We start from the raw sequence: 24,272 nt of genomic DNA, 5'->3' as shown, positions 1-24,272 counted from the left end.
AAGAGCTTCCAAGACAAAAAAAGGCTAAGGGAATACATTAGCACCAAACCAGCACTGCAAGAAATGTTAAAAGGACTGCTGTAATTAGCAGTAGAAATGGGAAGAAAAATAGAACCACACTAAACAAAAATGGCAATAAATAAGAACATATCAATAATCACCTTAAACGTAAATGGATTGAATGCTCCCATAAAGAGACACAGAGTAGCTGATTGGATAAGAAAGCATGACTCATCTATATGTTGTTTACAAGAGACCCACCTCTCAACAAAAGACTCACATAGGTTGAAAGTGAAGGGATGGAAAAAAATTTTCCAAGGAAACGGAAAGCAAAAATAAGCTGGGGTAGCAATTCTCATATCTGATAAAATAGATTTCAAAATGAAGACCATAATTAGAGACAAAGACGGCCACTACATAATATCGAAAGGATCTATCCAACAGGAAGATATAACCTTGATAAACATATAAGCACCCAATATAGGAGCACCAAAATATATTAAAAATCTTCTGGAGGACTTCCAAGGAGAAATCGACAACAATACAATCATAGCAGGGGACTGCAACACCCCGTTGACAGCACTGGATAGATCCTCTAGGCAAAAAATTAGCAAGGAAACAGAGACTCTAAATGAAGCACTAGACCAAATGGATTTAATATATATCTACAGAGAATTACACCCCAAAACTACAGAATACACATTCTTCTCAAGTGCACATGGGACATTCTCAAAGATAGACCACATGATAGGACACAAACTAAATCTCTACAAGTTTAAGAAGATTGAAATCATATCAAGCATCTTCTCAGATCACAATGGCATGAAACTAGAAATCAATTGCAACAAGAACATGCAAAGACATTTCAACACATGGAGGCTAAATAGCATGTTATTAAACAATGAATGGGTCACCGAGGAGATCAAGGAAGAAATTAAAAACTTCCTGGAAACCAATGAAAATGAACACACAACAACACAAAATCTATGGGATGCAGCTAAAGCAGTTCTGAGAGGGAAGTTCATAGCACTACAGGCCTACCTCAAAAAACAAGAAAAATCTCTAATTGACTGTCTAACCTCACAACTTAAAGAGTTAGAAAGCAAACAAAAAGAAAACCCCAGAGCAAGTAGAAGGAAGGAAATAGTAAAGATCAGAGCAGAAATAAATGACATAGAGACCAAAAAAACAATTCAAAGGATCAACGAAACAAAGAGCTGGTTTTTCGAAAAGATAAACAAGATTGATGGACCCTTAGCTAGTCTCACCAAGGAAGAAAGAGAGAACCCAAAAACACAAAATCAGAAATGAAAGAGAAATAATATTTGACAAAGGTGGCAAGAGTATACAGTGGAGTAAAGACATCCTCTTTAATAAATGGTGTTGGGAAAACTGGACAGCTACACTCAAAAAAATGAAGCTAGACCATCAACTTACACCATACACAAAAATAAACTCAAAATGGATAAAAGACTTAAATGTGACATATGAATCCATAAAAATTCTAGAAGAAAATGTAGGCAACAAAATTTCGGACATCATATGGAGCAGAATTTTCACTGATACATCACCTAAGGCAACAGAAACAAAGGAAAAAATGAACACATGGAACTACATCAAACTCAAAAGCTTCTGCACAGCAAAAGAAACAATCATCAAAATGGAAAAGCACCCCACTGTATTGGAGAACGTCATTGCCAATGATGTATCAGAAAAGGGGTTAATTTCAATATATATATGGTACTCATACAACTCAACAAAAGGAAGACAAAAACCCAATTAAAAAATGGGCAGAGGAGCTGAATAGACACCTCTCCAAACAGGATATACAAACGGCCAAGAGACATGAAGAAATGCTCAACATCACTAATCATCAGAGAGATGCAAATTAAAACAACAATGAGGTATCACCTCACACCTGTCAGAATGGACGCCATCAATAAATCATCAAACAACAAGTGTTGGCGAGGGTGTGGAGAAAAGGGGACTCTAGTACACTGCTGGTGGGTATGCAGACTTTTGCAGCACTATGGAAAACAATATGATGTTACCTCAAAACTTTAAACATTGAACTGCCATTTGACCCAGTGATCCCACTGCTAGGAATATACCCTAAGAAGCCTGAAACACCAATCAGGAAGAATACATGTACCCCCATGTTCATAGCAGCACTATTTACAATAGCTAAGATCTGGAAACAGCCCAAGTGTCCATCAGTAGATGAATGGATCAAAAAGCTGTGGTACATATACACAATGGAGTACTATGCAGCGATAAGAAAGAAAGATCTCTTATCCTTTGAGACGACATGGAGGGACCTGGAAAGTATTATCCTAAGTGAAATAAGCCAAGCAGAAAAAGACAAATACCACATGGTCTCACTTATACAGTGATACCTCGGTTCTCGAACATAATTCGTTCCAGGAGGACGGTCGAGAACCAAATTGTTCGAGAACCGAAGCAATGAAACCCAATAGGAAATAATGGAAACTGGATTAATTCGTTCCAAGCCCCAGAAAATGCCTATTTACTGGCCTAATTTGTATATAATATGTAGAAAAACATAAGTCTCAACAAGAAATAAAAGTGTACAGTATGTCTAAGGGTTAAATTCAGTGTAAAGTCTGACTCTCTCCACAAAGCGTGACTCTCTCCACAAAGCGTGACTCTCTCCACAAAGCGTGACTCTCTCTCTGCACTCACACTGATGACACAAGCAAGGCGCGCTGGGCCGAATGAACGCCATTCGGCTCAACTCGGCTCATCTCGGAAGTTCGAGTTCCAAATATTTGTTCGGATTCCAAGACAAACGTTTCTCGAATCTCCTGGTCGAATACCGATTTGGTCGAAATCCGAGGTGTTCGAGAACCGAGGTATCACTGGTATACGGAATATAATGAACATAACAGTCTGAGGAATACAGTAGACCCAGAAACATGGAAGTAGGGCACAGTCTGACATCCCTCAGAAGAGGGGGTTGGGGGGTGAGAAGAGATAAACCACAGAACTTATATGCATGTATGCATGACCAATGGACATGGACAACTAAGCTGGGGACGGGGCGGGGGTGGGGTGGGGAGGGGGTGCCAATGGGGTAAAAATGTAAAATATCTGTAACAAAAAAATAAATAAATAATTAAAAAAAAAAAAAAGAAATGAAAGAATAGTAACAACCGACACCACAGAAATACAAAAGATCGTTAACAACTACTATGAACAATTATGGGGCAACAAATTAGACAATCTAAGTGAAATAGACAAATTTCTAGAAACACACAGTCTCCCAAAACCGGACTGGGAAGAGATAGAAAACTTGAACAGACCAATAACCACTAAGGAAATTGAAAAGCAAATCAAGACTCTCCCAGAAAACAAAAGCCCAGGCCCGGATGGCTTCACCGGGGAGTTATACCGAACATTCAAAAAGAACTAACACCCATTCTCCTCAAACTATTTCAAAAAATCTAAGAAGAAGGAAGACTTCCAAAGTCGTTCTATGAGGCCAGCATAATTCTAATTCCAAAACCAGAAAAAGACACTACAAAGAAAGAAAACTACAGGCCAATATGCTTGATGAACATAGACGCCAGAAACCTGAACAATATACTGGCAAATCAGATCCAGCAATACATGAAAAATATTATTCACCTTGACCAATTGGGATTCATTCCCGAGATGCAAGTCTGGTACAATATTTGCAAAACAATAAATGTGATACACCACATAAACAAAATGAAGAATAAAAACCACATGATCATATCAATAGACGCTGAAAAAGCATTAGAAAAAATCCAGCATCCATTTCTGATAAAAACACTCAGCAATGTGGGAATAGAGGGATCATATGTCCACATAATAAAGGCCATATATGAAAGACCTACTGCCAATATCATACTCAATGGGCAGAAACTAAATGCATTTTCATTAGGAACAGGAACAAGACAGGGATGCCCACTTTCGCCACTCTTATTTAACATAGTAGTGGAAGTCTTAGCCACAGCAATCAGACATGAGGAAAAAATACAAGGGATCCAAATTGAAAATGAGGAAGTGAAACTGTCACTATTCGCAGATGACATGATATTATACATAGAAAACCCTAAAGACTCCATCAAAAATTTACTTGACTTAATAAATGAATTTGGCAATGTAGCAGGATACAAAATTAACATCAAGAAATTGATGGCATTCTTATACTCCAATGATAAACTCACAGAAAGAGAAACTGAAAAAACAATCCCATTTACCATCATGGCAAAAAAATTAAGATATCTAGGAATAAACTTAAGCAAAGTAGATAACGGACCTATTTGTAGAAAACTATAGGATGTTGAAAAAAGAAATAGAGGAAGATATAAAAAAGTGGAAGCACATACCTGTTCATGGATTGGAAGAATTAACATCACTAAAATGTCCATATTATCCAAAGCAATCTATAGATTCAATGCAATCACCATCAAAATACCAACAACATACTTCACAGAACTATAAGAAATACTTCAAAAGTGCATAAGGAACCAAAAAATTCCCCAAATAGGCACAACAATTTTGAAAAAGAAGGACAATGTAGGTGGGATCACAATATCAGATATCAGGTTATACTACAAAGTGACTGTAATCAAAAGAGCCTGTAACTGGCACAAGAACAGGCATATAGACCAGTGGAACAGAACTGAGAACCCAGTAATGGACCCAAGGCAATATGCTCAATTAATATTTGACAAAGTTTGGCAAGAGCATACAGTGGAGTAAAGACAGCCTCTTTAATAAATTGTGTTGGGAAAATTGGACAGCTACATGCAAAAAAATAAATAAAACTACACCATCAACATACACCATACTCAAAAATAAACTCAAAATGGATAAAAGACTTAAATATGACCTGTAAATACATAAAAATTCTAGAAGAAAATGTAGGCATCAACATTTCGGATATCATACACAGCAGAATTTTCACTGATACATCACCTAAGGCAACAGAAACAAAGGAAAAAATGAACTCATGGGACTACATCAAACTAAAAAGCTTCTGCACAGCAAAAGATACAATCATCAAAATGGAAAGGCAACCCACTGTATGGGAGAACATCATTGCCAATGATGTATCAGATAAGGGGTTAATTTCAATATATATAGAGTGCTCATACAACTCAACAAAAGGAAGATAAAGAACCCATTTAAAAAATGGTTAGAGTAGCTGAATAGACACCTCTCCAAAGAGGACATACAAATGGCCAAGAGACATATGAAGAAATGCTCCACATCACTTAGTATCATCACAGAGATGCAAATTAAAACAACAATGAGGTATCACCTCACACCTGTCAGAATGGCCGCCATCAACAATCAACAAACAACAGGTGTTGGCGAGTGTGTGGAGAAAAGGGGACTCTAGTACACTGTTGGTGGGAATGCAGACTGGAGCAGCACTGTGTAAAATGATATGGTGTTACCTCAAAACATTAAACATTGATCTTCCAGTTGACCTAGTCATCCCGCTTCTAGGAATATACCCTAAGAAGCTGGAAACACTAATCATGAAGAATATATGTTCCCCCATGTTCATAGCAGCACTATTTACAATAGCTAAGATCTGGAAACAGCCCAAGTGTCCATCAGTAGACGAAGGGATAAAAAAAAGCTGTGGTACATATACCCAGTGGAGTACTATGTAGCTGTAAGAAAGAAAGCTCTCTTATCCTTTGAGACGACATGGAGGGACCTGAAAAGTATTTTCCTAAATGAAATAAGCCAAGCAGAGTAGGATAAATACCACATGATCTCACTTATATACGGAATATAATGAACAGAACAGTCTGAGGAATACAGTAGACCCAGAAACATGGAAGTAGGGCACAGACTGACATTCCTCAGAAGAGGGGGTGGGGGGGTGGGAAGAGATAAACCACAGAACTTATATGCATGTATGCATGAACAATGGACATGGACAACAAAGCTTGAGACGGGGTGGGGGATGGGATGGGGAGGAGGGTGTCGATGGGGTAAAAAAGGAGAAATATCTGTAACAAAAAAATTAAAAATTATAGAAATAAACCAATAAAACATTTCTGGCTTTGGAGATGTCTCTGTTTGGAAGACATAGTGAATACTACAAAGGAGACACATTAATAAACATTTATTGAACTGTATTAAATTTAATTGAAATTAATTAAATTTGGATGGTGGCTACAAAAAAAACAATATAAACACATTTAAAAAAACTGCATTCTCTACACCATAGAGATTGGATGCCTTATTAACCTTTGGTGGATGCCCAAATATTCAGTGACTTTGGCCACATTGCTTAATCTCTCTGAGCCTTAGTTTCCTGAAGATAGCCTCTTTATTTCAGAAATACTGTAAGGATTACAGGAGATAATTCTACCCAAATGCTTAGCAAGTGCTCGGCACCCAGTCAATGCTCAATTAAAGATGGCTATTCTTTTTTTTTTTAGCCTCACCCCAGGATATTTTCCCATTTTTTGTTCAGGTAGAGTGGGGGGGAGAGAGAGAGAGAGAGAGAGAGAGAGAGAGAGAGAGATCGACGTGAAAGGGACACATCAAGTGGCTGCCTCCTATATGACCCACACATCAAGTGGCTGCCTCCCATATGACCCAACCAGCGCCGGGGACAAACTTCAACCTAGGTACGTGCCCTCAGTGAGATCTGAACCCGGGTCTCTCTGGACCGCAGGCTGATGCTCTAACCACTGAGCAAACCCTGCCAGAGAAAGGTGGCTATTCTTATTCCTGGTTCATTTGGCCTTTGTCCTCAAGGAGGACAAAAAGTAGGTAAAGTCCCATAGGTAGTCAGGAGCAGAAGGAAGACTGGAATCCAGGTGTCCTAAGCCCTGGTCCTAGGCCAAGAACAACTGTCACATCAGATGGATGTTTTCCTGCAAGGGGTTGTCAATTATTCATGTGGAAATCTCAGGGCTATTTACATAAACTCTCCTTTGGGACTTACAGAATTTTATTAACAGACCTTGACTTGAAATATGTTTTTTTTTGTTTGTGCTAGTTTGTTTTTTGGGAAAAGGCAAAAGAACCAGGTGAGTGTCTAAATCAGATTTTCATATTAAGGAAGATTGAAGGATAGGGGAGAGTGGTGTAAAGGATGTGTTTCCACATCTATACAGTTCCCTGGATCTGGGGTGCCAGATGTTGTCTCTGGGTGTTAGGAAGCATCAGAGGAAAAGCAAGCAAAAGAAACAGCTGAGATCCAGTTCAGGTCATACCCTAGTAGTAAAGCCCAGCTCCCACAAAGGAACTCCTACTGCTGCTCACATTCTGGGCCTTGCAACAACTTGTTTGGATAGCAGGTTTCATGGTGAACTGATAGGTAATTCTGCTTTTAATCTGTCCATTTCTGTCCCTCAGTCAGCAAACACCAGGGCTGCTGAGAGCCTCAGCACATGCAACAGAGCTCCATGTTAGCACCGAGTGTCTTCCTGTGGCTACAGTAACTGGGATGGAGGTTAGAATTTGCCTCCCAGACAATGCCTGGCAGAAGGGCTGGCAATTTGGAGGACAGACTCTGGCCAAGTAATTGCTCCATCTCTGCCATCTCCTCTAACTACCATCTTTGAGAGAGTTGGGACTCCAGTAAACAAAGTTTCATAAATGTTTATATATTCAACTTGATACCACATTCTCAATTATCTTGTTAATGAAAGACAATGAGGAGAAAAAGAAAAGCAAGACTTAAACAATCTCCTCCTATCCTGTGCACATATAAAAATCCTATACTAAATAGAAAGCAGACTTACCAAAAGTGGATTGCCCTTGGGATTGGAGAAACCAGGCCCTCTAGTTATATGCAATGATATTATCTCAGAGTTCTAAGCTCCCAGTTCTCTAAACAGGAAGGAAGCATACCCACAGCTCTATAAGAGCCATTTCCTCCCTGCTCTATTAATTTCAGAGATTAGGTCCGTAGACCTAATACACTGAAATAATAGCCATTGTGTTTGCTGCAACTCCTACTAACCGAACTAATCCTGGTAGTTTGGCAATGTTGCAGGCTTTTAATAACCAATGGCTTTCATGATGCCTTCCACTGTCATCCTGGATCCTGGACCTACAACTGGAATCCCTAAACCTGATTTTCTGACACATAAATGATGTCTGAATTCCAAGTAGGAAAAATAGAAATTTGTCAAATAAGTTTTTAAAAGGACATGAAGAGTTGAATGGAAATCTCTTTCTATATCCTACTCACTGGCTTCCTACTTTCAGTGGTATCAGGAAGCTAATGCAATACATCTAGTGCCTGTCATTTCCACACTCCTGGTTTCTATGAAGAGAAAAAGTAGGCTTTTATTCCCTCTCACCCTTCCTCTTTTTCCATTTCAAGGGGTGCAGTGCAGAGATCATAGGACTGGGAATCCAGATGGAGCCTTGGACTCTATGTCCTGCTCTACCAGAAACTCAAAAGGGGCAGGGTCAGCTCATCTCCTAGATCTCTTCTATGTCAGATTCCAGTTCCTTACATTTTAGGTTGGTTTCCTGCCATCAAGTTTGCACACAGAATTTCAATAATACATTTTACATTCAAGTTTAAGATTAGAAGCATTCAACCCCCCCCCCCCCCCCAAATAGCCCATTGTCTGACCGATTCTTGGAGCTTTCTGGGCTCCTGCTGATTTCCCACCATGACGATATGGGGAAGCATACTCTTGAGCACAAGCTGAGTTTTCCAGTCATCCATTGTTTGACCTGCAATTTTATTCTTGACTCTCCAAGGTACTTTCCCAAACGACCTAGACACAGGGCTTAGGGAGACAAAAAGTATACTGTCTTTCAGGTATGAATATGAGACCAATGACCCCATGAAGTAGTCTTTCACTCTGAGAGATATATTTGGGTGGAGTCAGCCACATTATTTTTCCTGTCTCTCTCCCCACCCCACCAATCTCTTTGAGCCCTTCCTTTCCCTGGAGATGAGGGGCACTTCTGTGAGGCAGTTGTATGGGTTGGCCATGGGGCAGAGCAAAGTTCACTGGGAGCTGAGAGATGAGTGGAGAAGCAGCCTGACATAACTAAAATAACACTGGGCTTAATGGAAGAGAATATGGGTCCCAGGTCTGGCTCTGCTTTTGAGTGGTATGCAGTGAGTTCTGTGAAAGGGCTCTTCTGTTTTTGACACAGCTTTCTTATATTAAAACCCTGGTGGTTGGATCAGGTGATGACTTAGGGCTGGCCCCCTCAGCTCTACAGCAAACCTTATGGCCCATAGAAGGAGCAGCTCCCACTCCTGTCTCTGTTAACACCCAGCTAAGCGAGCTAATAGTTCATAATCTGAGCTAATAGTTCATAATCTGACAGTCAGTGGAAGGAAACAGTGGATGTTGGGAGGGGTTCATGAAACCCCAGTGCACTGGCTTACACAAAATTAACCAAGCCGTCTGTGATCATGAACACCCTAATGTATGCCCTCTGTGACAGATGAACAGACATGTACAAACTCAGGTAAAGCTGTTTTTTACATGTTGTTTTGTTTCATTTGTTTTTCATGATGTAGACATGAAATAAGAGCTCTGCTGAAGCATCATATATGAAGAAAACTCTCCTTCCCATAAATCTCCTTGGAAGTATAGAAGCAGGCTCTAAAATTTCAACGTCTAGACTTCTGACTCTGAAAAAATGGAGAAGTAATTTTCTCAGTGAGTACAACTAGAACCTCTAGATATTATATATAAAACAAACTTAAGAAGACACTGTAAGTTAGGGATTAAAAGGCAGGCTGGATAGGAAATTTAGGACCTGAGGAACAGCATGGTGGTGAGCTGCCTGTTATTGTTGTTGTTGTTGTTATTTTTTGCCTCAATGATCCTGGATGTGAACCTGAAGAAGCCCACGACCCAAAATGCCAACAGGCAAAGACAAAAAGGACCCAGCAAAATCTTGCTCTCTTTAGACAAAGGACCAGGAAAGAGGCAGCCTGCCAAGACAAAAACAAACAAACAAAAAAAACAACTTTTATATAAGAACTGCTCTAATTCAGCTAAACACCACAGAAAAAAAGTGTGGTTCCTCCCACCCAGTACCATCATCAAAAGTCAAGGGGCGGGGGGTGCCTAAACTCCACTCCCACCTGGCAGTAATGATTCATGTCTCCCTGTCCCCACTAATAGAGAGTCAGGTAATGAGTCCACATCCCATCCCTGCCAATGTCAGTGGAAATCACATAGGGGACAGTAATGAGACAGTCCTACCCATTCCAGCCATGGTAGCATCAATGGAAGCTCATTGGGGAATTGGAACTATCACCACTGCTCAGCAGTAATAAGGAGCCCAAACCTGGTGTCAATGAAGGCTAAGTGGGCAATCTGGTTTCTACACCCACATGGCAGAAATGAGATGGTGCCCCCTTTCACTGCTGGAGCATTATCAGAGGAAGTCAGCTAAAACAGAATAAGTGTTGAAGCAACAGAACTGTCAACCCAGAATCCTATATGCAATGAAAATAGGCTTCAGGTATGTAAAGGGATTCAAGACATTATCAGATGAAGAAAAAATAAGAAAATTTGTTAACAGACCTCTCCTAAGAGAATGGCCAAAGGAAGTTCTCTAAATAAAGATGAAATGATAAAAGAAGGAATTTTGGACATCACGAAGGAGGAAAGAACAATGAAAAAAGGGAAATCATGAGTAAATATAATATACTTTTCTTCTCCTCTCAAGTTTTCTAAATTATCTTTAATGCTTGAAGCACCAATTGTAATACTGCATATTTTGGTTCTAAATGTATATGGAGAAAATATGTAACACAATTACATTATAAACAAAGGAGGGTATAGGGGTAGAAAGACAGGAAAGATTTCTCTACTTCATTGGAACTGATAACATGTTATTTCCAGTAGACTGTCAAAAGATGTGTATAAATGATGTAATACCTACAGCAACCACTAAAATGGTATACTAAAAAATACATGCAAAAATACTACATGAATCATCAAATACAATTCTAAAAAATGTTAATGTAACCCACAGGAAGTCAGGAAAAAGAAAATAGATAAACAAAAGAAGATAATAAACAAAATAAAAATAAATTGGCAGAATTAAGCACTAACATCAATATACACATTAAGTGAAAATCTTCTAACTACACTAATTAAAACAGAAATTGGTAGAGTAAATAATAAAACATGACCCAACTATATGCTGTCTGCAAGATGCTCATCTCAAAAATAATCATATGTGCAGGTTGAAAGTAAAAGGATGGAAGAGAGATACATCATGCTAATGTAAATAAAAATAGCAGCAGTGACTCTAGTAATATCAGATAAACTTCAGAGCAAAGAAAATTACCAGGGACAGAGAGGGGCATTACATAATAATAAAAAGGTCAGTACACCAAGAAGACATAGTAATCCTAAATATGCGTGCACCAACAAAAGTACTACATGATATGTAAAGCAAAAAACAAAGTAACTGAAAGGTGAAAATAGAAAAATTCACAGTTTTGGTGGAGTCTTCAACATCCTCTCTCAACAATTGATAGAACAATTAGACAGAAAATTAGCAAATACAGAAAAACTCAACAGCACCATCATCAACAGGATCTAATTGACAATTTTTAAAAATCTTAACCCGAGGATATTTTTCCATTTATCTTCAGATAGAGTGGGAAGGGAGAGAGAGAAAGAGAGAGATCGAGACAGAGATAGAGAGACATCAATGTGAGAGAAACACATAGATTGCCTCCCGCATGACTCTGACCAGGGCCAGGGACCAAACCACAACCGAGGTACGTGCCCTTGACCAGAATCAAACCCGCGCCTCTTTGGTTCTCGGGCGGATGCTCCAACCACTGAGTCTAACCGGCCAGGGCCTAATTGACATTTATAGAACATTTCACATTTAAAAAAATAAATAAATAAAAATTATGTTATTTTTAAGTACCCAAAGAATATATACCAAGATAAACTTATTCTAGACTATAAAACAATCCACACAATTTTAAAAGAATGGAAAAAATACATGGTATTTTCTCTGACTATAACAGAATCAAATTAGAAAAGAATATCAGAAAGACAACAGAAATATTTCTAAACACTTGAAAAGTAAACAACACACTTAAAAAAAAAAGGCATGAGTTAAAGAAGAGGCCTCAAGAGAATTTTAAATACAATGAACTAGACTTATTGTGGTGATCACATCATTAAGACACATAAATGTCTAATCTCTATGTTGTACACCTGAAACTAATATAACATTCTGTCTCCATACTGTTTTCCACAGTGGTTGCAACAGTCTGCATTGCCACCAGCAGTGTACTAGGATTCCATTTTCTCCATATCTTTGCCAGTACTTGTTTGTTGATGTATTGATGGTAAGCTTTCTGGCAGGTGTGAGATAATATCCCAGTACAGCTTTAATTTTTATCTCTCTGGTGACTAGTGACATTGAGCACTTTGTCATGTCTATTGGCTATCTGTATGTCCTCTTTGCAGAAGTGTCTATTCAGGTCCTTTGTCCATGTTTTAATTGGATTGTTTGTCTTCCTGGTGTTGAATTGTTTTGTTTTTTGTTTTTTTTTATCCTCAACTGAGGACATTTTCCATTTTTTGTTCAGATAGAGCAGGAGGGAGAGAGAGGAAGAGAGAGAGAGAGAGAAACATCGATGTGAAGGGACACATCGAGTGGCTGCCACCCGCATGACCAACCAGGGCCGGGGACAAACTGCAACCGAGGTACATGTCCTTAGCGGGAACCAACCCGGGTCTCTCTGTACCACAGGCCGACGCTCTAACCGCTGAGCCAAACCGGCCAGGGCCTGGTGTTGAGTTGTATAAGTTCTTTATATATTTGAATATTAACCCCTTATGAGATGTATCATTGGTGAATATGTTCTTCCCTACATGGGTTCCCTTTTCATTTTGTTGATGGTTTCTTCTGCTGTGCAGAGGCATTTCTTTTCTTTTTTTTCCTTTGTTTCCCTTGCTCTAGGAAATGTATCAGCAAAAATGCTGCCACACAAGATGTCTAAAATTTTACTGCCTATTTTTTTTCTAGGATTTGTATGGTTTCATGACTTATATGTAAGTCTTTTATCCATTTTGAGTTTGTTCTTGTGCATGGTGCAAGTTGGTGGTCTGGTTTCTTTTCTTCTTCTTCTCCTTTTCTTTTTTTTTGCATGTACCTCTCCTATTTTCCCAACACCATTTATTATAGAGACTTCCTTTACTCCATAAAGGCATGGATTAATATCTGGGCTCTGTTCTGTTCCATTGATCTATATGCATGTTCTTGTGCTAGTGCCAGACTGTTTTGATTACAATGGCTTTGTAGTATATTTTAATATCTGGTATTGTGATTCCCTCCAACTTTGTTCTTCTTTCTCAAGATTACTGAGGCTATTCTGAGTCTTTTTTGGTTCCATATAAGTTTTTAAAATATTTGTTATAGGTCTGTGAAATATGCCATTGGTATTTTAATAGAAATTGCATTGAATCTGTAGATTGCCTTAGGTTGTATGGACCTTTTTTTATTTATTTAAATATGTTTTTATTGATTGCTTAGATAGAGAGAAAGGGAGAGAAACATTCATGTGAGAAACTTTGATCAGCTGCCTCCCACACACCCCCATGGGTATGTGCCCTGACCAGGAATTGAACCAGGACCTCTCAGTCCATGACACAATATTTAAGCCACTGAGCCACCGGCCTGACTACTTTGGACATTTTAATGATGTTACTTCTTCCAATCCATGAACATGGAATATGTATATGCTTCCACTTGTTTGTATCTTCCTCTCGATCTAATATATTACCTTAAATAAATTATATTTTATAGTATCTTGAAAAACTATAATATGATGTGAAAAAAAAATTATAATTTCTTTTGGTGACAATGTCACTGATAAAGCTACTGTAATTTGTTACCTATAGGGTGTCCAAAATATACATATACACCAAAATTATATTTATAAAGCTAGTGTTTAGCCCTGGCCAGTTTGGCTCAGCAGTTAGAGCATTGGCCCGTGGACCATAGAGACCCAGGTTCGTTTCCCACTAAGGGCACGTACCTTGGTTTCAGTTTGTCCCTGGCCCTGGTTGGGTCATGCAGGTGGCGACCACTCGATGTGGCCCTTTCACATCGATGTTTCTCTCTCTCCCTCTCTCCCTCCCGCTCTATTTGAAGATAAATGCAAAAAATGTCCTCAGGTAAGGATAAAAAAATAAATAAAATAAAGCCAGTGTTTATTAAACCACATTTCATTTTCAAAAATACAATAGAATCTACAGACACCCTGTATAAATTTTTTGGGGATACCCTGTACATTTATAATGGAAGGAAATGGTAATTTTAACTAGAGATTGATATAAATAAAGGTATAATTTTCCCCAAAATTGTATGTCAACTATAATTAAAAATAAGTTAAAAACAAAAACAAACATATATTGAATTGAAGGAAGATACAGTACATCAACACTTGTGGGACACATTATGCTGAGAGGGACATTTATAGCACTAAATGCTTATAATAGAAATGAGAAAAAGTCTAATATCAATCACAGAAGTTTCTACCTAAGAATGCAAAAAATAAATAAATGAAAATAAAAACCAGCTAAATAAACCCAAAGCAAATAGAAATAAGGGGATATTTTAAAAACAGATATTTTTGAAAAGCAAGAACTTACAACCAAGATTACTTTATCCTGCAAAGGTATCATTTACAGTGGATGGACATATGAAGAGTTTCCAAGACAAGAAAAAGCTAACGGAGTTCATCACCACCAAACCATTATTATATGAAATATTGAAGGGTCTTCTTGAAGAAAAAAGAAGATAAAAAATGTGAACAAGCCAAATGGCAGTAAATACATATCTATCAACAATTGAACCTCCAAACAAAATGAACAAGCAGAACAGAAACATTCTCCTAGATACAGAGAACATTTTGTTGGTTGCCAGATGGGAGGGGTGTTGGAGGAATGGGTGGAAAAGGTGAAGGGATTAAGAAATACAAATTGGTTGTTAGACTGACAAACCTCAAATAAAAGGAAAGGGGGCTGGAGGGAGAAGAAATAAACCAAAGAACTTATATGCATATGTGCATCACTAATGGACACAGACAACAGTGTGAGGAAAGGCAGGAGTGGGGAGGAGGGGAACAATAGGGGAAAAAGGAGGAACATCTGTAATATATTCAACAATAAAGACAAGTTAAAAAAATAAATTAATAATAAAATAAAAGGATGCATGGGATAAGATCGAAGTTCACTAAAATCATTCAACTTTTAAAATAGAGAAATCGTTGGTTTCAGAGGGTCATAGACTTCTTTAAAAACTCATTGCTGAACCGAAAAATGGCGGCGGAGTGAACGGAGCTACACAGACCGTCTCCCAGAACCAAACTGGAATTACAACTATAACACAGACAAATCGACGGGAAAAACCAACAGAAAAGCAGCTTGGAGGACCATACAACGAGGGACACTGACTCCATCCCGGTAGGCTTGCGAAGGCGCGAGACGGGGCTGGGAGCCCACGGTCGGCAGCTCGGCAGCGGCCTTAGCTATAAGCGGCGCCCGCGGGTTACACTCCCAGACGGCCCCACAGCGCAGAGCCGGGACAGAGGCTGAAACAGCCACAGCCACTCACCTTGGGCTCCGGCGGAGGGAGGGCAGACTGGACTGGAACTGTGTCGGGACACTCGGGGTTTGGAGGGCGCTCAGAGCTTTGGCTGAGTGCAGCCACTCAGGACGGTGGCCACACTGCTCCTTCCCAGGGCTCTGGGGAGAGGCAGCAGCCCCTCCCTCGGAGATCCAACCCCACCCTGTGGGCCATTGAAGTGTTAATTGAGGCTCACTAACGACCAGCATCTGCCCCACCCTTGTGAAAGCCCCTTGGCTGAGCACCAGAGGGAGTTTTTCAATCAACTGACAACCCAAAACTCATCAATTAACCTAGACTGCTAGCCTCCAGGCAAAAAGCTAGAGGATAACAGTACGTTTCCTGGGCTGGCAACTTTAACCAGGAAAGTAAGACTTGACAGTGGTGTTCAACGCGGGTCCTCCCTCACTCATCTAAACACAGGAGAGGGAGCCACAAACAGCAGAACACCAACACCCACAGGGAGAACTTGACAGGCTCCAAAGCCCACAGTGATAGCCAAAATGGTGAAACACAGAAACAGAAGACAAATGAAAGAGGAAGACACCTCCACAGAAGATGAGATCAATGTGGAGCAATTAGGCATGTTAACAGAGCTAGAATTCAGAGCCATGATCTTGAGGAAGCTGAACAGCATGAGTAAGGACATAGAGACACTGAAAATAAGCCAAATGGAAATTAAAAACCAACAAGAAGAGATAAAAAATGACATATCCGAAATGAAAAACACATTGGAAGGTTTAAAAAGCAGAGTAGGGGAAGCTGAGGACCGGATCAGTGAATTAGAAGACAGGGTAGAAAAAATCAACCAATCAGAAAAACAAAAGGAAAAAACTATTAAAAAACAGGAAGACAGCTTAAGAGAACTGTGGGACAACTGGAAACGTAATAATATTCGCATCATAGGAGTCCCCGAAGAAGAAGAAAATGAGCAAGGGATAGAGAATATATTCAAAAAAATAGTGAGAGAAAACTTCCCTAATTTGGTGAAGGAAGAAGGCATTCAAGTTCAAGAAGCACAGAGAGTCCCAAGTAAGAAGAACCCAAACAGGCCCACACCAAGACACATAGTAATTAAAATGCCACAAATTAAAGACAAAGAGAGAATCCTAAAAGCAGCGAGAGATAAGCAACAGGTTACCTACAAAGGGAACCCCATAAGGCTCTCAGCTGACTTCTCACAAGAAACACTACAGGCCAGAAGAGAATGGCATGAAGTAATCAAGGTCATGAAAAACAAGAATCTGAATCCAAGACTACTCTACCCAGCAAGGCTATCATTCAAAATAGAAGATCAAATAAAGAGCTTCCCAGACAAAAAAAAGCTAAGGGAATACATTAGCACCAAACCAGCACTGCAAGAAATGTTAAAAAGACTGCTGTAATTAGCAGTAGAAATGGGAAGAAAAATAGAACTACACTAAACAAAAATGGCAATAAATAAGTACATATCAATAATCACCTTAAACGTAAATGGATTGAATGCTCCCATAAAAAGACACAGAGTAGCTGATTGGATAAGAAAGCATGACTCATCTATATGTTGTTTACAAGAGACCCACCTCTCAACAAAAAACTCACATAGGTTGAAAGTGAAGGGATGGAAAAAAATTTTCCAAGCAAATGGAAAGCAAAAAAAAGCTGGGGTAGCAATTCTCATATCTGATAAAATAGATTTCAAAATGAAGACCATAACTAGAGACAAAGACGGCCACTACATAATATTGAAAGGATCTATCCAACAGGAAGATATAACCTTGATAAACATATATGCACCCAATATAGGAGCACCAAAATATATTAAAAATCTTCTGGAGGACTTCCAAGGAGAAATCGACAACAATACAATCATAGCAGGGGACTTCAACACCCCGTTGACAGCACTGGATAGATCCTCTAGGCAAAAAAATTAGCAAGGAAACAGAGACTCTAAATGAAGCACTAGACCAAACGGATTTAATAGATATCTACAGAGAATTACACCCCAAAACTACAGAATACACATTCTTCTCCAGTGCACATGGGACATTCTCAAAGATAGACCACATGATAGGACACAAACTAAATCTCTACAAGTTCAAGAAGATTGAAATCATATCAAGCATCTTCTCAGATCACAATGGCATGAAACTAGAAATCAATTGCACCAAGAACATGCAAAGACATTTCAACACATGGAGGCTAAATAGCATGTTATTAAACAATGAATGGGTCACGGAGGAGATCAAGGAAGAAATTAAAAACTTCCTGGAAACCAATGAAAATGAACACACAAGAACACAAAATCTATGGGATGCAGCGAAAGCAGTTCTGAGAGGGAAGTTCATAGCACTACAGGCCTACCTCAAAAAACAAGAAAAATTTCTAATTGACTGTCTAACCTCACAACTTAAAGAGTTAGAAAGCAAACAAAAAGAAAACCCCAGAGCAAGTAGAAGGAAGGAAATAGTAAAGATCAGAGCAGAAATAAATGACATAGAGACCAAAAAAACAATTCAAAGGATCAATGAAACAAAGAGCTGGTTTTTCGAAAAGATAAAAAAGATAGATGGACCCTTAGCTAGACTCACCAAGAAACAAAGAGAGAGAACCCAAATACACAAAATCAGAAATGAAAGAGGAGAAGTAACAACCAACACCACGGAAATACAAAAGATCGTTAACAACTACTATGAACAACTATATGGCAACAAATTCGACAATCTCAGCGAAATGGACAAATTTCTACAAACACACAGTCTCCCAAAACTATTCCCGGAAGAGATAGAAAACTTGAACAGACCAATAACAACTAAGGAAATTGAAGAGGTAATCAAGACTCTCCCAGCAAACAAAAGCCCAGGCCCAGATGGTTTCACGGGGGAGTTTTACCGAACATTCAAAAAAGAACTAACACCCATTCTCCTCAAACTATTTCAAAAAATTCAAGAAGAAGGAAGACTTCCAAACACGTTCTATGAGGCCAGCATAATTCTAATTCCAAAACCCGAAAAAGACACTACGAAGAAAGAAAACTACAGGCCAATATCCCTGATGAACATAGACGCCAAAATCCTGAACAAAATACTAGCAAATCGGATCCAGAAATACATCAAAAAAATTATTCACCATGACCAAGTGGGATTCATTCCAGGGATGCAAGGCTGGTACAATATTCGCAAATCAATAAACGTGATACACCACATAAACAAAATGAAGAATAAAAACCACATGATCATATCAATAGATGCTGAAAAAGCATTCGACAAAATCCAGCATCCATTTCTGGTAAAAACGCTCAGCAATGTAGGAATAGAGGGATCATATCTCAACATAATAAAGGCCATATATGAAAGACCTACAGCCAACATCATACTCAATGGACAGAAACTAAAAACATTTCCATTAAGAACAGGAACAAGACAGGGATGTCCACTTTCGCCACTCTTATTTAACATTGTACTGGAAGTCTTAGCCACAGCAATCAGACATGAAGAAAAAATAAAAGGGATCCAAATTGGAAAGGAGGAAGTAAAACTGTCATTATTTGCAGATGACATGATATTGTACATAGAAAACCCTAAAGACTCCATCAAAAACCTATTAGACTTAATAATTGAATTTGGCAAAGTAGCAGGATACAAAATTAACGTCAAGAAATCGACGGCATTCTTGTACATCAATGATGAACTCACAGAAAGAGAAACTGAAAAAACAATCCCATTTACCATCGCTCCAAAAAAATTACGATACCTAGGAATAAACTTAACCAAAGAAGTAAAAGACCTATTTGCAGAAAACTACAGGTCATTGAAAAAAGAAATAGAGGAAGATATAAAAATGTGGAAGCACATACCTTGTTCATGGATTGGAAGAATTAACATAATTAAAATGTCCATACTACCCAAAGCAATCTATAGATTCAATGCAATCCCCATCAAAATACCAACGACATATTTCATAGAACTAGAACAAATACTTCAAAAGTTCATATGGAACCAAAAAAGACCCCGAATAGCCACAGCAATCTTGAAAAAGAAGAACAAAGTTGGAGGGATCACAATACCAGATATCAGGTTATACTACAAAGCGACTGTAACCAAAACAGCCTGGTACTGGCACAAGAACAGGCATATAGACCAGTGGAACAGAACTGAAAACCCAGAAATGGACCCAAGGCAATACGCTCAATTAATATTTGACAAAGGTGGCAAGAGCATACAGTGGAGTAAAGACAGCCTCTTTAATAAATGGTGTTGGGAAAATTGGACAGCTACATGCAAAAAAATGAAACTAGACCATCAACTTACACCATACACAAAAATAAACTCGTAATGGATAAAAGACTGAAATGTGACCCGTGAATCCATAAAAATTCTAGAAGAAAATGTAGGCAACAAAATTTCGGACATCATACAGAGCAGAATTTTCACTGATACATCACCTAAGGCAACAGAAATAAAGGAGAAAATGAACACATGGGACTACATCAAACTAAAAAGCTTCTGCACAGCAAAAGAAACAATCATCAAAATGGAAAGGCAACCCACTGTATGGGAGAACATCATTGCCAATGATGTATCAGATAAGGGGTTAATTTCCAGTATATACAGAGTGCTCATACAACTCCACAAAAGGAAGACAAAGAACCCAATTACAAAATGGGCAGAGGAGCTGAATAGACACCTCTCCAAACAGGACATACAAATGGCCAAGAGACATATGAAGAAATGCTCAACATCACTAATCATCAGAGAGATGCAAATTAAAACAACAATGAGGTATCACTTCACACCTGTCAGAATGGCCGCCATCAACAAATCATCAAACAACAAGTGTTGGCGAGGGTGTGGAGAAAAGGGGACTCTAATACACTGCTGGTGGGAATGCAGACTGGTGCAGCCGCTATGGAAAACAATATGGTGCTACCTCAAAAAATTAAAAATTGAACTTCCATTCGACCCAGTGATCCCACTGCTGGGAATATACCCTAAGAAGCCTGAAACACCAATCAGGAAGAATATATGTACCCCCATGTTCATAGCAGCACTATTTACAATAGCTAAGATCTGGAAACAGCCCAAGTGTCCACCAGTAGACGAATGGATCAAAAAGCTGTGGTACATATACACAATGGAATACTATGAAGCGGTAAGAAAGAAAGATCTCTTATCCTTTGAGACGACATGGAGGGACCTGGAAAGTATTATCCTAAGTGAAAGAAGCCAAGCAGAAAAAGACAAATACCACATGATCTCACTTATATACGGAATATAATGAACATAACAGTCTGAGGAATACAGTAGACCCAGACACATGGAAGTAGGGTACAGACTGACATCCCTCAGAAGAGGGGATGGGGGGTGGGGGGGTGGGAAGAGATAAACCACAGAACTTATATGCATGTATGCATGACCAATGGACATGGACAACTAAGCCGGGGACAGGGTGGAGGGGGGGGGGTGGGGGGTGCCAATGGGGTAAAAAGGTAAAATATCTGTAACAAAAAAATAAATAAATAAAATTAAAAAAAAAAACAAAAAAAAACTCATTGCTGTTTACTTCTCTGAAACTCTAAATTGGCCTGGGATTCAGTTCTTTCCCTCTTACCATCAACCACATCAATAATATTGTCATTATTCTCATGTAAAACTGAGCATTTTTTATCTTTACATTAAGCCATCTTTTTCTTCAAAGAAAACAATCACAAAACTTCAGTAGCATAACAAAGAACATTTATTAAATCCTCATGCATCTGAAGGTTGGCTGAAGCATTTCTTCTTCAAGTCTGTGGGTTGGAGACAGCTCTGCTCCACATCTAACACTAGAGCTCAGGCTGGAGGGCCAACAGCTACTGATTATGTGCTACTCCATGGCAATAACCAAAGTGCAAGAGAGAAGAAGAAGAGCTTTCCTGAACAAGACTACTCAATTGAAGCCCTAGCCAGGTAGCTCAATTGGTTAGAGCATCGTCCTTATAACCCAAGATTGTGGGTTCGATCCCTGATCAGGACACATGCAATGCATAAATAAGTGCAAAAACAAAATGATGTTTCTCTCTCTAAAATCAATAGACATTAAAATAAAATAAAAATAACAACAACAACAAACAAACACACACACAAAAACAGATATTATTATTGATACTGAAAACAGAAAAATAATGGTAAAACCCAGATCATAAAAGGTAGTTCTCTGACAAAATATTAAAATTGAAAATACTCTAGCAAAACTGATAAAGAAATAAGAGGGAAGATACAAATTGCCAATAATGGAATGAAAAGGGGGATATTACTACTTACCCTGTAGACATGTAAAATATAATAAGGGACTGCTACAAATAACTCTACATACATACATCTGCAAATTAGATGAAGTGGACTAATTCCAGAAGCTCGAACTACCAAATTCACCCAATATAAAATAATGTTACCAGACTTACTTATAATTATTAAAGTAATTAAATTCATAACCTAAAAATAATTCTCTGGCCCGGCTGGTGTGGCTCAATGGATTGAGTGTTAGCCCATGGACTGAGAGGTCCTAGTTTGATTCCCAGTCAGGGCACATGCCCAGGTTGTGAGCTCGATCCACAGTGGGGAGTGTACATGAGGCAGCTGATTGGTGTTTCTCTCACATTGATGTTTCTATCTCTCTCTCCCTAAACAATCAATAAAAACATATTTAAGAAAAAACAAATCTCTGGACAATCAAAACTACAAGGAATGATGATTTTATTAGAGAATTATTCTAATTGTTTAAAGAAGAATTAGCATCAATCCTACACATCTTTTAGAAAATAAAAGAGGAAGGAACACTCCCAAACTCACTGTGTTACTGACAACAAAGACAAAGACTGTACAAAATTAGAAAACTACAGCCTAATATTTCTCATGTACATAGACACAAAAATCTTTAACAAAGTTTTAGCAATTTATGAGAAGAATTGTACACTATGATCTAGTTGGGTTTAATCTATGGATGCAAGGCTTGTTCAGTATTTAAAAGTCATCCCACATTATCCACCATACTAACAGTCAAAAGAATAACAATCATATAATCACCTTAAAACAATATTGAAAAGGAAGAACAAGTTGGAAAATTAACACTTTCCAATTTAAAAACTTAGTATAAAGCCACCGTAATCAAAACAATGTGGATCCCCAGAAGAGGGGGTGGTGGGGGAGAGATAAACCACAGAACTTATATGCATGTATTCATGAACAATGGACATGGACAACAAAGCTGGAGACAGGGCAGGGAGGGAGAAACATCTGTAACAAAAATAAATAAATAAATAAATAAATAAATAAATAAACAAACAAACAAATAAATAAATAAATTAATTAAAAAAAAATAAAAACAATGTGGTACTGGCATAAGGACAGACATATAAGCCAATGGAAGAGACTTGAGAATCCAGAAATAAACCCAATTGATATTCAAAAAGGGTGTCAAGACTATTTAGTGAATGAAAGAATAATCTCTTTAACAAATAGTGATGGGATGAAGTTAGACCACCTACTACATACCATATATTAAAATCAACTAAAAATGGATCAATAGCCTGAACATAGGAGCTAAAACTATAAAATGTGTAGAAGTAAATATAAAGGAAAATCTTCATCGTATTGGATTTGTCAGTGAATTCTTAGATATGACACTAAAAGCATAAGCAACAAAAAATAGACAATTTGGACTTCATTAAAATTAAAAATTGTACATAAAAGGACATTAGCAAGACAGTGAAAAAACAATCTACAGAATGGGAGAAAACATTTGCAAATCATATATCTGAGAAGAATCTTACAAGTCAACAATAAAAAGACAAAACAATTAAGAAATGGGCAATTAAGACATTTTTCAAAAGAAGATATGCTTATGGCCAACAAGCACATACAAAAGTGCTCAATATCATTAGGCATTTGGAAAAGACAAATCAAAACTATGACATACCAATTTCCACTCACTAGGATAGCATAATAAAAAAAGGAAAGTAACAAGTGTTGACAAGAATGTGTAGAGATTGGAATATTTATACATTACTGGTAATGTAAAATGTTACAGCTGCTATGGAAAATAATTTGGTGGTTACTCAGAAAGAAATTATCTGACCCCACAATTCCACACCTAAAAGAATTGAAAGTAAGTACTCAAATAATTCTACACAAATGTTCATTGCAGCATTATTCACAATAACCAAAAGGTAGAAACAACTCAAATATTTATCAATGTATAAATGGATAAACAAATTTTGGTATATCCATACCATGGACTGTTATTTAGCCATATACAGGAGTGAAATACTTCTACATTCAATATGATGAACCTTGCTAACAGTATGCTAAGTGAAAGAGGCCAGTCAAAAAGAGTCATATATTGCATGATTCCATTTATGTGAAATGTCCAGAATAAGTAAATCCAGAGACAGAAAGCAGATTGGTTGTTGCCAGGGGCTTGGGGGAGGGAAGAATGGGGAATAGCTGCTTAATAAGTGTGGACATTTATTTTGGGGTGATGTAAATGGTTAGGAATTAGATAGAGGTAGTGGTTTAATACATTGTAAATGTACACAATGACACTGAATTGTTATGCAAATTTTAACTTTATAAAAAAATAGTGACAACACCAAATACTGGCTACAATGGGAAAAACTGGATCAATTATGC

At 38.2% G+C, this 24,272-nt stretch overlaps 1 protein-coding gene across 1 annotated transcript in view; it reads right to left on the bottom strand.

The window, feature by feature from the left end:
- The window catches only part of MAMLD1 (mastermind like domain containing 1), an 87,117-nt gene extending 78,407 nt beyond the window's left edge, over nucleotides 1–8,710 (bottom strand). Inside the window, exon 1 of the mRNA XM_036270094.1 lies at nucleotides 8,615–8,710. Coding sequence (XP_036125987.1) covers nucleotides 8,615–8,710 — 96 coding nt within the window. The remainder of the gene's footprint in view (nucleotides 1–8,614) is intronic.
- Nucleotides 8,711–24,272: the final 15,562 nt, after the last annotated feature.

Source organism: Molossus molossus, unplaced genomic scaffold (genome assembly GCF_014108415.1).
Source record: "Molossus molossus isolate mMolMol1 unplaced genomic scaffold, mMolMol1.p scaffold_m16_p_2, whole genome shotgun sequence".
Lineage (NCBI taxonomy): Eukaryota > Metazoa > Chordata > Mammalia > Chiroptera > Molossidae > Molossus > Molossus molossus.
This window is presented reverse-complemented; position numbering and strand designations above follow the sequence as displayed.